Source organism: Terrapene carolina, unplaced genomic scaffold (assembly GCF_002925995.2).
Source record: "Terrapene carolina triunguis isolate 2854851 unplaced genomic scaffold, T_m_triunguis-2.0 Scaffold137, whole genome shotgun sequence".
Taxonomy (NCBI): domain Eukaryota; kingdom Metazoa; phylum Chordata; order Testudines; family Emydidae; genus Terrapene; species Terrapene triunguis.
Window position 1 is genome coordinate 2,602,669 of NW_020664488.1, and position 12,948 is coordinate 2,615,616.

At 49.0% G+C, this 12,948-nt stretch overlaps 1 protein-coding gene across 1 annotated transcript in view; it reads right to left on the reverse strand.

Annotated features, from left to right (window-relative positions):
- Positions 1–12,948, reverse strand: part of OCRL (OCRL inositol polyphosphate-5-phosphatase) — a 31,994-nt gene that overhangs the window by 18,920 nt on the left and 126 nt on the right. Inside the window, exons 2-12 of the mRNA XM_029911946.1 lie at positions 12,688–12,770; positions 10,293–10,372; positions 7,668–7,706; positions 6,253–6,363; positions 6,082–6,177; positions 5,417–5,537; positions 5,167–5,328; positions 4,360–4,461; positions 3,743–3,857; positions 2,022–2,138; positions 1,588–1,775 (exon numbers count right to left, since the gene is read on the reverse strand). Coding sequence (XP_029767806.1) covers positions 1,588–1,775; positions 2,022–2,138; positions 3,743–3,857; positions 4,360–4,461; positions 5,167–5,328; positions 5,417–5,537; positions 6,082–6,177; positions 6,253–6,363; positions 7,668–7,706; positions 10,293–10,372; positions 12,688–12,770 — 1,214 coding nt within the window. The remainder of the gene's footprint in view (positions 1–1,587; positions 1,776–2,021; positions 2,139–3,742; positions 3,858–4,359; positions 4,462–5,166; positions 5,329–5,416; positions 5,538–6,081; positions 6,178–6,252; positions 6,364–7,667; positions 7,707–10,292; positions 10,373–12,687; positions 12,771–12,948) is intronic.

Sequence of the window (12,948 nt, forward strand, 5' to 3'; positions counted from 1 at the left end):
TTCATACAGAACTCCCTTGGGAGAGAGAGATGGGGATGTCAGGTTGAAAAGGGGGTCTCTCGGGATAGCTAGAGCACAACAGAACAGATAAGAGAATCAAAATATGATAGTAGCTGCCACTCCTGTAAGCGTCTACAGAGATAGCATCCCAAAGGTGGGTGATCTATATGGAATCGAGCAGTTAGCTAGCTAACAACTCAGAGATTCCAAGGACAGAAGGGCCCATTGTGACCATCCAGTCTGACCCCCTGGACAGCACAGGCCAGAGAACTGCCCCACAATAATGTTTGTGCGAACCAGAGCAGATCTTTTAGAAAAACAGCCAATCCTGATTTAAAAATGCCAGTGATGGAGAATCCACCACGATCCTCGGGAAGGGCTGCTGACGTTTTCCTCAGTCTGAAAACAAAGTGGAAAAACCCACCAATGTTTTCATGAAATGAAACAAATAAGAGGTACAACACGATTCACTGCACAGTGGTATTTATCCCACCAACACAAGGCGCACACATCACCCATAAGGAAAAGCTTGCACTTCTGTAAGGCATGCATAAGAACAGTTAGGCCTTTTGCTTCTGCCCTTGGATCCCATACAAGTCTACCAGTTTGTTTGCTTTTCCAGTACCTAATACATTACCGAGATCTGACCAACCCAATGCACCTATGCTGAGCACACAGACTGATGCTGAGCTGGTAGGACGCACATGCAGGTCTCTTAAAAATCCACAAAGATCTAAATGCAGCTGTCCTCAGGGCCGGCGCAACCCATTAGGCGACCTAGGCAGTTGCCTAGGGTGCTACAATTTGGGGGGTGGCGACTGCGGCGGTATTTTGGCGGCGGGACCTTCCGCCGCCTCTGTGGGGGGCAGCATTTCGGGGCGGGACCTTCCGCCGCCTAGGGCGGCAGAAAAGGTGGCAGCGCTCCTGGCTGTCCTATCTCATTGTTCCACCCGCTAATCACACCCCTCTCTGCAATCACCACACCAATGACTCCTCCTGTTGCCCTCACACATAGGCTTTCAGACAGTCCTATAGCCTTCTCATCACTTCCCAACAGGTATAACAAAAACTTTGACACTCTCAATTTTCTTAGCCTTTTACAACATTTATATTCACAGATTGAAATCTGAGCCCATTTCTAGAATCAAAAACCTTTCAGACTGAGAGAACTGTTCATGTAAATCCTTCCAAGTAACAAGAGCTCAAAAATGAACAAACCAGAAAAACCTGGAATAAAACCCACAGTTTGTCTGTTGTTCTAGAAACACCCTAGGTTTTCCACAACTATGTAATAATCAGCCTTTGACTCAAGAGTGGCAGCTGCTGAGATGAGCACATTACAGACTTCTTGCAAGAGAAGGGTACTAGAGACAGGCTGGCCCCGTGAACCACTACAAGAACACTGCCCACCAGTGCAATCACTGGCTCAACTGCACCAACAGGAGTGTTAGTGTAGACAAGACTCTGGCATTTTCCTCACCTTGTCGATTAATCTGCAGGTTTGTCTAAACTTGGGCTCTTGCTGGTAGCAATTTCTAGCTAAGATTTCACAGACCTTGGAGAAGGAATGTGGAGTTGGAGACTCACTCGTGTTTCATGATGCTCAGCTGAGGCAGGCCCTGGTCAGGGGGCAGGAAGCTTAACCGGGCACAGATATCCTTGTAATCCTGGTTCCGTCGCTCAAAGTCCTCCACGTGAGCAGCGAGGTGGGAATTGACGATGCAGAAGGTGGTGTTGTGGAATACAAACCTCACGGCCACACCGCCCTTGTTACCCTGGGGACAGAGTTACTGGTGAGACTGTTACACAAACACATACAAAAGAGGTTGGATAACAGATTGAACAGGAGAGAGCTGGGAAAAGGCACGGAGAATATGAAAACAAGAGGCATACTGACAGGAAAAGAGGCAGCAGGGATGAGAGAGTAAGGCAAGACACTGTACCACAGACCACATTTCACACAAACGTACACCAGAGTCAGCTATTCAGAGGCCATGCACCCACTGACCAAGAGCACTCACCATTTTCCCCATTATTCCAGTCCCCACAGTCTCTGCCATGATATCTGTGATATAACTCAGTTGATCCTTCCTGGCAAACACAATCAGCATCATCCCAACCAGACGGACCACCTGCACCTGCAAAATAAATAAATAAAAATTCCATGAGTTTCCAGATCAGCTGTAATGCAATCCCCGATTTCTCACCCCCTGTGCTTATACAGAAGTACAACAAACTGGCAGTGGAGCTCACTGTTTAAATTCCCAACTCTTTGCATGAGTGATTTCAATGTAGGGGAAACAGCCAGCAAGTGAAGCATCCACAGAGTCAGATATGCTGACCTGCAGGCACCACAAAGCAGCATCTCTGGGGTCCTACGCACTGCCTGCCTCCCAGAGAGCATTTGCTCCTTCTGCAAGACGGAAGAAAGGAGATCATTCTCCACTGTTCAACTCATCCTACAACTATTAACATGGCACCTGTGTGCACCGTCTCTTGCTGAATGGATCCTGGCTCTGCCACTGTCTCTTCTGGGTGACTCTGGGCAAGTCACTTTACCTCCCAGTCCAGGAGTTCCCCATCTTCTAAATGGGGGTGTTACTTCCCCCAGCTCAGCGGGTTGTGAGGCATAATTGACCAGTGTGAAGTGCTTTGAAATGCTCACTAGAGAAGTACAAAGTGTTATTAATGTTAATGGGAAGGAAACCTCCACATCAAGAGGGTGCACAGAAATGCCCCATCAGCAGGTGTTACAATCCCTCACTGGAGGAGGAGCTAGAGACATTGTAATATTTTGCAGGATTCTGAACTCTGCATCTTTAACCATGAACCTTATCTATGATTTCAGTCACTTCCACCTTGCCTGCAGCTATCTCCTGTGTGATCAGCCTTATACATGTGATGGAGAACACGGTTTTTAAATTTAAATGACGCAAGAGCGGGGAGACCAGGCCTCCTTTATCAATTCCCCAAGTGCTCAACTTGCCTGCTTTCAGCACCTGTAACTTGTGTCACAGGACTCTACAAAAAATAGTAGTGCATGGATGTCACAGCAAAACATGGTGGGGGAGGAGAAAGGGGAAATTAACTGATGTCTTAAGACAGAGCCACCTGCCAGAAGGCCTGCTACGCCAGCAAGAAAAGCTGTAGTGACTCAGTCCTGACACGTCAGGAAGGAGCCAGCTAGCAACATTACAACTAAAGTTGCTCTTTCCCAAGGCACAGTCTCCTAGCTAACTTCCCCTATACAAGCAATTTTGTTCCTTCAAGGAAAAGCTATTCACTTGGCTCCTTAGAACAAGATACACCCGTTTTTTATAGTTGCGGCGCTACCAGAACAAGGCAAATGTGGAATTTGACCCGCCTCTGCCTCTTATTGCCTGCCTGTAGGAGGGCGCACATCTCACACTGAGTACATGTCCTGTCAGCTCTCTGGAGGCATTTTTTGGTTGTTGTTGCCCCACTCATGAGGCACCCACCAAACGGCCAGGGAGGTGTTATTGGAGGATTTTTCTACCCTACAACTATCTCCAGATTTATTCTAGTCCCACAGTGACTCTCCCTGCCTGGGAAACTATTCCATTAGTGGTGTCAGGTACACATCCATGGGGACTCTGCTCTTGGCCATTTTGGTTGGGTGACATATGGACGATCTGAGTTGGGAAAGTGTGAGCTTCATTCCTGCCCTCCTTCCCAGTCCCACCAGCTTGGATGCCAGAGGAGATGGTTGAGTAGGACTCACTTTCTTATACTTCGCCTTGGGGTGCAAGGCCTTCTCCACAGCAGCCAGCCATTCTTGCTCCTTCACAGAGTCAAAGTAGAAAAAAGCCTCTGTGCTGAGGTCCAACTCCTGGAACCTAAAAACAAGTCTATTTAGGACACTTCCCCTCTCCCCCAAACCAGTCTCCCCTCTGTACCCCCATCAGAAGATGGCACTGCAGGAGGTCCAGTAAGAATCTCTCTATGGTCATTCATCCTGGAGGAAGGTCAACTGGGCCTAGCTCAAAAGAAGGCACCATGGCTCTCTTGCAGTGTCTTACAGGCCCCTTCCAGAGACCACTTCCCTGAGGGGCATTAGTTTGGCCTGCTTTGCTAATGCTGGGGATGAGCTGGGTCTCTGTTAGCTCAAGGAATCTACTTGACTTTTGGCTGCTTCTTTGCATCGTCCTGACTACTCCAGCCTTGTGAAGGAGATTCCCCTCCCTTCTGAGTCCCAGGGTACATGCTAGGCACCAATGTAAAGTTTGGAGTCCACTAGGAAGCCTGGGAATTTGAAATAAATAAAATCCACCAGTGTCCAAGGGAAGGGAGCGAGACTGAAGATGTGTATGTGTAAGTGAACAGGAGTTCACGCCTCACCCAATACAGTAGACATCTGGGGGGTCTGAGTCACAGACTAGCCAGGGTTCCAATCCACTGTCCGGAGACTGGCCGTTCACATTCCACGTTCCCACAAAAAACCTGCAATACACACAAGAGCAGCCATGCTGCTGGGGCAGGGCTTTACTGAATAGGTCCAGACTCTCTAATGCACACAACATCAAGACAGGGAGTGTCTGAATTGCATGAGGGTCCTATGTAAAAAGGCCCATGAACTACACATAACATGAAGAGCTCTGTCAAAGACTGGAAAACACAGAGAATTCTGCGCATGCCACATTTCTAATGTACTAAGGATGTCACAGAGCTCTGCAACGCAAGGGACACCTCATTGGGGGCCTAGCTACATGATACACACCATGCTTTCTGCATGCTGAAAGTGAATTCCATGTTGGCAAAAAGGCACCAGATTGGCAACCATGAAGCCCTTTTTATTCATAGGACAATGCAGCATGGGCAACAGCAGTGCAAGCTCCCGTTACTGCACCTCTGCCAACATGCCTCAGTTCTGCTTGGGGGAATTTAACCCTCAGCCCCTGGGCTGAGATTACTCATAAGGACACCGGGAAGTGCCAATATGATGGCTGTAGGGTTGTACTGTGGCCACCTACGAACTGGACTGAAACCCCACTACTTGTTTCACATAGGCCATCCATCAGCAGAAGCTGATTTTGAGACCTGGGCTGGGTTCAAGGCAGTAGCCCACAGAAGCTGGGAAAATCTCTGCTTCTCACTACCCCTACATACACTGTGCCTCGTGGCTATGGCTCTGGGGGCAGCGCTGACCTGAAGCTCTGAATGTTAACGTATTCCTTCTCTCTTTTGGCAAGCAAGTGTTTGATGAGACCCTCTCTTTGCCCAGACTGCGTGTTGGGCACAAACAGCTTGCGCATGGTGTTGGTTACTTTTGGCTGGTCTCTGGCCACACTTTCCCTCTCTCGATGAAACCTAGACAGGAGACAACCATAGACTTCAAACTGGGGTTACTGCCTAGGATACTGGAGAGTAAAGGCAACAGCTCTGGGATGCTACTTACTGCCTATTTTGCGGAGGAGGAGGGGGCGGGGGCTCCCGGCGAGATCCCATTTGCTGGTTTTGTAAGTTTCTTTTCTTCTCCAAACTTATGGCATTGAAATGATCTTCAAAGCCTAGAACCCCTGTAATGACAGAAGCTTGGCTGGTGAGATTGAGGCCCAGGCAGATGTTCTTCAGAAAACAGCTTAACAAGAACCTAGAGGGGGCAACCTAACTCCAGGAGGGGGAAGAGAGATCCCCACAGGAATGTGGGAGTGGCAAGGGGTAGCAGTGTTATACTAACCCTGATGGTGCCAAGAGGGTGAGGGGAAGAGATGCTGACAGAGGCAAGGGGGAGCAGAGAGTGAGAAGATGGACAGACCAAGGGGTGGAGAGACAATTATGAACCAAGAGGGACTTTGGCAGAGGGAGATACAGTATGTCAATAAGACATCAATCCATGGTAACACCACACTAGGAGCAGGAGGTGGGATTTTTTGTGGGAGTTAGTGGGGGGATGGGGGAAAAGCACTAACCAGGCTCCTACATAACAGGAACAATGAAAATCAAAGCTCCTGCAGAGGCCATAGTTTTGTATGTATCTCACTCAACTATTCAAAACAAGGGCCCTATGACTGTGCCCTGAACACAGAGTAGCGACTGCAGAGGTGGGACTCACTCCAGTACCTGAAACAGATGACTGAGGAGGAGCTGGGAGGTTTTTCTCCACCTGATACCAGCTGGCTGGCTCGCTGTGCTCAGGAAGAGGCGCTTTCGATTGGGCTGGAGAAGGAAACATCGCTGTCAGAAACTGCTCTTGAGCCCCAGAGATACACACATGGCTGTAAGTGTGGTTACCTTCTTGTACATTCAGCACTTCGGTGAGGAACCCCAGGCAGCGTTCCTCATCGGGGATCTCAAAGAGGCGCTCTGGTGTGCAGTCTCCCTGTATTCTGATCTTGCAGCCAGCTTCAGACATACAAAACACACACACCAAGACACAGACAGGTTCGGCTTCTTGACCTTTAAACCCCTCCAGTGAACAAGCCACTAGCTGCCATTTGCTCCTCTGGGCTCATGATTGAATTCCTCATTTATTTGCTGTTATCTTGACATTTAGTCTATTTTTAAAAGTGAGTTTGAGGCAGTGTCGGGTCCTCCTTGTGCCCCTGAGACTCCCACCAATTTGTGGGTGGGAGGGGGTTCCAATGCCATTTTCCTGATTTTTAAAACTACTTCTCTCCCCTGCTGCTGTGTGAAAGACACTCACAAATAACAGGGGAAGCTGCCTTCACAAAGGAAACAGTGACACTGCAAGCACCAAATGCCGTATCAAATGGGGACAGGGATCCAAGATGGTATTTGTAGCAGTAGACACATTTTCAGACCATTAGAGTGATTCCAGATCCCCAAGACAAGCAGCCCACAGGCTACAAAGATAACCTAATCATCAAGTGCATCTGTTCTTAGAATCATAGAATATTAGGGTTGGAAGAGACCTCAGGAGGTCATCTAGTCCAATCCCCTGCTCAAAGCAGGACCAACACCAACTAAATCAACCCCGCCAGGGCTTTGTCAAGCTGGGCCTTAAAAACCTCTAAGGATGGAGATTCCACCACTTCCCTAGGTAACACATTCCAGGGCTTCACCACCCTCCTAGTGAAATAGTGTTTCCTAATATCCACCTCCCCACCTCCCACTGTGCAAAGCAAAGTAAAGACTACCTATACCTGTCTATGCTGCATGCAAAGCACCATGGGACCCTGCAAGGTATGAAAACCTCCTAAGAGGCCCTGATCAGGTTACACTTCCAATGTGGGCATCATCTACTGCCCCTGCACTCCAACCATGGGGCTGCTTCTGTGGCAGCACGGAGTAGAGCAATAATATAGTACAGAAGGAGGAAAGCGAGAGGCTGGCAAGTTAAGTTCCGGGAAAAGTCAAACAGACTCACAGGGAGGGGTTTTGGGAGAAGGGAAGGGGTAGCATTAAGGGAGAAGTCAAAACTCAGCCAAGTGACACCTTTTGATCTAAGTATTTAGATCACACTCCCTGTGGTAATGAGCATTTTCCAAAAGAGTAACAAAGCCAGCCAACCCCTCTACAGCCTTTCAATCCATAACTAGCACAGGGACAGCAATAGGGGTAGAGCAGAGGGCACAAGGGGAAGAGACAAGATGGGGAGGCAGAGTGGGTGAAACAGGAAGGAATGTGTGTCAGTGATGGAGAGATGATATATTTGTTGAAGAAAGCTCTCATCATAACAGACTCACTGTTTGTCGCTATATCAATCAACAGAGTTTCTTCAGCCTCTGGAAAACAAGAGAGAAGGATCAGGAAAGTTCACCCTGTCCAGGAGCAGAGACTCAGTACATACAACACAAGCACAATGCTTGCCCTCAACACAAGGAGATCCCAGGCCCCAGCAAAGGAACCAACTCCTTCCATGTCTCTCACCACTAGTAGTGGCACTACTGGAGAGAGTTACGACCCCTCAGGCTGGGCCACACTGGACAGAGGTCCCCCTGCAAATGGGTCTCCAAATTCAGGGAAGTTATACAGCGGTGTGTTTAAAATGAGAGGTACCAGCCTGCCAGTCCTGGAGATTGACTCCCCAAGTGCAGCATGAGCAGTAACAGCAGTGCTAGCTCCCCACATACACAGGTCCACCAACAAGTCTCTGGCTTGTCTACATGGAGAAATTTACAAGCAGAAACATACCATAACTATACTGGTATAATGCCCCTTGTGGACACTTACTGCAGAAAAAGTGTTCTCTTCCCCCCGCAGGAAGTATCGCAGGAAAATTATAAGGTATAGTTCTGCTGGTAAATTTCCTCATGTAGACAAGCCCTCAGTCCGTTCAGACCCCATTTCCCATACTATCTTTGGCCTCTGTGGAGCTGCCAGTAGAGAGGGCCATTTGATGCCATTCCAGGCAGTAGTTTCTGACACCAACACCAAGGCTCCCCAACCCACATTGTCACAAAAGGGGACAAATAGCCCCTGATTTTCAGTCACTACTGACTCATGCTGGATATCGGGGTGCTCACAGCACGGAAAAAGGCAAGCACACGTGGTATGGGTTTTAACCAGGTCGCAACTTTATTAGTCAAATTACATAAGGTTGCACTGGGGGACAGCCCAGGGCAGTCACTGGCACCCCACTGATCCTTTGCCAATTCTTGGGGGCTCCCAGCACAGTGAGAGCCAATCATCACACTAGGAGGGTCTCTGGGCACCTCCACTTGCCCACTAGCAGCCCACCCCCTTTCAGAGGCTGAAACAAGAGGGGACCTCAATCCCTAGGCAGCACTGCCGTCAAGCACATTGAGATAGTTCCCGGCCCCTGCTGCCCACAGGGGGCTAGACACGATGCCCCCCTCTCATAAGGAGATGCCCTTGGGATGCCCACTATGTTACCTTTTTGGATCTGGAGCCTAAATTAGCGAGTTCCTGCACTGGGCACCTGCCAAATATGCAACAACTAAACGACGCTCACATAGGTCCAAACTGTGCCTTCTAGCTGCCCAACCCCAAACCCTAGATTTCACTGTGAGGAAAGTGAAAAAAAGCCAGCCAGCCTTGGCAAATCTGGTGGCATGAGGAAAAATTCCTTCCCCACCCCAAAGCAGTGACTAGCATAAGCCTGCAGCTACATGGATAAGAGAGCGAGGGTGGGCTGACTGCTGGAAACCAGCATACAGGAAGTGGCTCTGAACACATAGCTCTTTTCATGGCTCCAAATCGTGTGCAAAATCCGGTGAGCTCTTGTCATAGAGTGGGAATTTTCTGTAATCTTTTGTATGAATACTGTGCCTCAGTTTCCCCTTTATGCGGCATTGTTCTCTAGGTGGGGGAAAAGAGCTGTTTGCTCTTTGGGGAGGCCCAGTGAGGCAAGTGTGACTGATGCCTAGCTATCTGAGGTTGGGGCCCCAAGTCCATGAAGACAATAGCAAAGCCAAACACTGGGACATTTGGCACATAGCAACTAATGACCTTGGATGGCCCACCCCCTCTACAGGAAGTCAGCGATGTTTGACCAGCTGGACAACAGAGGCCTGAGGAGGGTCCAGGTGGGACTGGCCTGGGAACTTGAACAAGGAGGGACAGAGCAGGAGCCAAGGGAGGGGACATGGCTTGGCTGGGGTCCTGGGTTAACTCAGACGGACAATGCTGTAACTTTCTTCTCTCTGTCCTTACCAAGAACTTTTTATGCTGTATTCCAGTTGACTAACAAACCCTTCTGTTTTTGACAACGCTGGCTGAATGTCACTGCAGATGCTGTTGGAGGGGCGTTGCTCCCTAAGATTGTACAGGGGTCTGCCTCAATGGGACTCACTGAACGGAGCTCACGATGGGAAGCAGGAGTGCTGAAGGACCAGAGAACCAGCCCAGGGAGGCGGTGAAGCTGCGGGGCTTACCCTCAAGGAAGAGTGAGACCCTTAGGGGGTCTCGCTCACTGATGGGATCCTCCCAGAGGCTGTTCCAAAGCTGGGGTCATAGCACCGGACCTGTGGATCCATGAAAAATCTTATGGCTCCAAATCCCACAAGACCTCAAGCCTACCCTGAAAGTCCTGTGGGGACTTGGAATCTCATGAGACCCAGCCTGTTCTGTGCTTTTTGCCCTCTCCCATCATGGGAGCCACCAAAACGCACCCCTCTAAGGGCTCCATATGCCATCCTTCATGCTGACAGCTGAACTAGCCAAGTATCCACACATCAACATTTATATCGAGATGGACCAAATCCCCACACCGGTTTGGGAGAAGAAAGAAGTAGGAAGCTGTAATTGTAAGCTCTGACTTTTAGTTCCATGGGGAAGTCCCCATTTGTACAGCTAGGAAAAACAGCAGTGGATTTCTGGCTGAGGGGCAGGTGTGGGAGGGTCAGTACCTTGCACACATCTAAAACGGCTGTTGATGGGAATGTTATCCTGGTCAGACGGGTCCTTTTCCTGTGAATGGATAATCAACCTGGAAACAGAGAGAAGCCTCATAACAGCACAAAAACGAAAAGATTCTAGAGCAAAAGGTGTTGCTGACCTCATGGCTGTATTTCTCCTGGAACCAAATAGACCACAGGCCCTGCTCTCTATCTCTACATTGCTGGGGACAGTGAGGAGGAGCATTTATCACATGACATACAGCAGGGGTAGGCAACCTATGGCACGCGTGCCGAAGGCGGTACGCAAGCTGATTTTCAGTGGCACTCACACTGCCTGCGTCCTGGCCCACCGCTCCAGGGGCTCTGCATTTTAATTTAATTTTAAATGAAGTTTCTTAAACATTTTTAAAACCCTTATTTACTTTACATACAACAATAGTTTAGTTATATATTATAGTCTTATAGAAAGAGATCTTCTAAAAATGTTAAAATGTATTACTGGCACGCAAAACCTTAAATTAGAGTGAATAAATGAAGACTCGGCACACCACTTCTGAAAGGTTGCCGACCCCTGACATACGGGGAGATGCATGCAAAAATATGCATATGGAGGAACCGTTCCCAAAGATGCTCCCTGATCCGCACATGATAAAGGAAGCATGCTAAACTCCCTGGCCATGGGTCCACAGACTATACCAGAAGAGCTGGGGAGTTGACTGTACAACCAGGAAGCAGGGACACTTTTCTGTCTGTTTAGAGCAGCGGTTCTCAAACTGTGGGTTGGGACCCCGTTTTAATGGGGTTGCCAGGACTGGCATTAGACTTGCTGGGGCCCGGGGCCAAAGCCAAAGCCCAAGGGCTTCAGCCCTGGGTGGCGGGGTTCAGGTTACAGGCCCCCCCACCTGGGGCATAAGCCCTTAGGCTTCAGTTTTGGCCCCACCAAGCTTTGGAATTGGCCCTCCAGCCCTGGATAGTGGGGCTCAGGCTTCAGAAGTCCCCTCCTCCTAGGGTAGTGTAGTAATTTTTGTTGTCAGAAGGGAGTCATGGTACAATGAAGTTTGAGAACCCCTGGTTTAGAGGACAGCACTCCAAAGTGAGAGGGAAGACTCCAAGAGCAAATGTGCTGATGGCAGTGGAGGGGCCATTCCATTTCTCAGGCCTTTGCTACCCACAAAAGTGGTATAGCTTTAACTCTTCTAGTGATACAACCCCTCTACTGTGGAGGCAGTTATATCGGCATAAAGGGCCTTTACACTGGTAAAGCTATTCCTGTATGGGAATAAGTTATATGGACACAAGGTACCAGTATAACACTATGGCTGTATCCACACTAGCAGTTATAGCAGAATAACGACTTTAGTTAAAAAAAAATCACTTTGTTAAGTGAACTAGTTAAATTGGCACAAAATCTGTTTGTACAGCAGGCCTCAGTGCTGTTCCATCTACTTGTATGTGTTGCAGGGAAGATCTACCCTTAAGTCCTGCATGGAAAGGGCGTTTCCTGGGAAGCTCCAATATAAGTTCCTATTTTCTCCTCTTTATGTTCCTCAAAGAAAAAAAGTCAAAAAACCTTCAATCGCCTTTTCAGACACGCGAGTGATTTTCTCTTTTCACATGGATTTTAATTTGGTTTCATGAACATTAAAGCTTTAACTATTAATTGTAATAGGCTCACAACAATAGTTGTCAGTCTGACATTAAGAGTTCCACCTCAGCACTCAAGAGCATAGGGATGATCTGATTTTAATTCCAAATGCAAGACAGGAGTTCAGCTACCCAGAGCAAAGCATCCCCAAGAGTCACTGCAAACTTTCCAGATAGTTGCCTACCCACTAACAGCAAGTAGGAAAAAAAAATCCATCTGAATTTTCTTTTCTTTACTATAAAAAGATAAAAACCAAAGCAAATAATGAAATGTTTCCTGTAACCTCCAGTATGACATCACCCTGGGGGTGACACCATGGGGATTTCCCTGATGTACCCCATCTCCCAGAGAGCAACACTCCAGAAGACGTCTCTTCAGCAAACAATAGTCACATAATGCTGCTGAGTCTATTCCAGAAAGACATCATTGAACTAACTAATCACCCAGGCCCACACACTGGAAGCAAGGGATACTAATGGAATCAGAGCAAGGGCAGAGATGCTCAAACAATAGAGAAGAGGAACACAGTCCCACCAAAGTCTACTCACCCCCTACAATAGCATGGGACATGCCAACCTTCTCCCAATACACTAACCCCTGGTGGGACTCTCTACACAGCCGCCCTTGCCAAAACAGCCCAGGTGAAGACTGAATAATTCCTGTGCTTCACTCTGCCAATGTGCCCTGCGCCTGCGAGCAAGAGTCACGGTGGGCAGGCAACCTCCCTCCGGAGCCGGGGCACCCGTGTGTGCTACTCACTCGCACTGCCCGTGGCGTTGGGAGAGGCTCAGGACACAGGGCTCCTTCCGTCCTGCTTTCACCTCCACAGCATAGGCACACAGCTAAGGAACTCAGCAATGCCACGGGCACTAGCGTCCCCCCAGCCAGTCAGCCAGCCCCTTCCCCAGCACCCTTCCCCCAGACGCCGGGATCCCCCCAGCCAGCCCCGCACCCTTCCCCCAGACGCCGGGGTCCCCTCAGCCAGTCCCGCACCCTTCCCCCAGACGCCGGGGTCCCCTC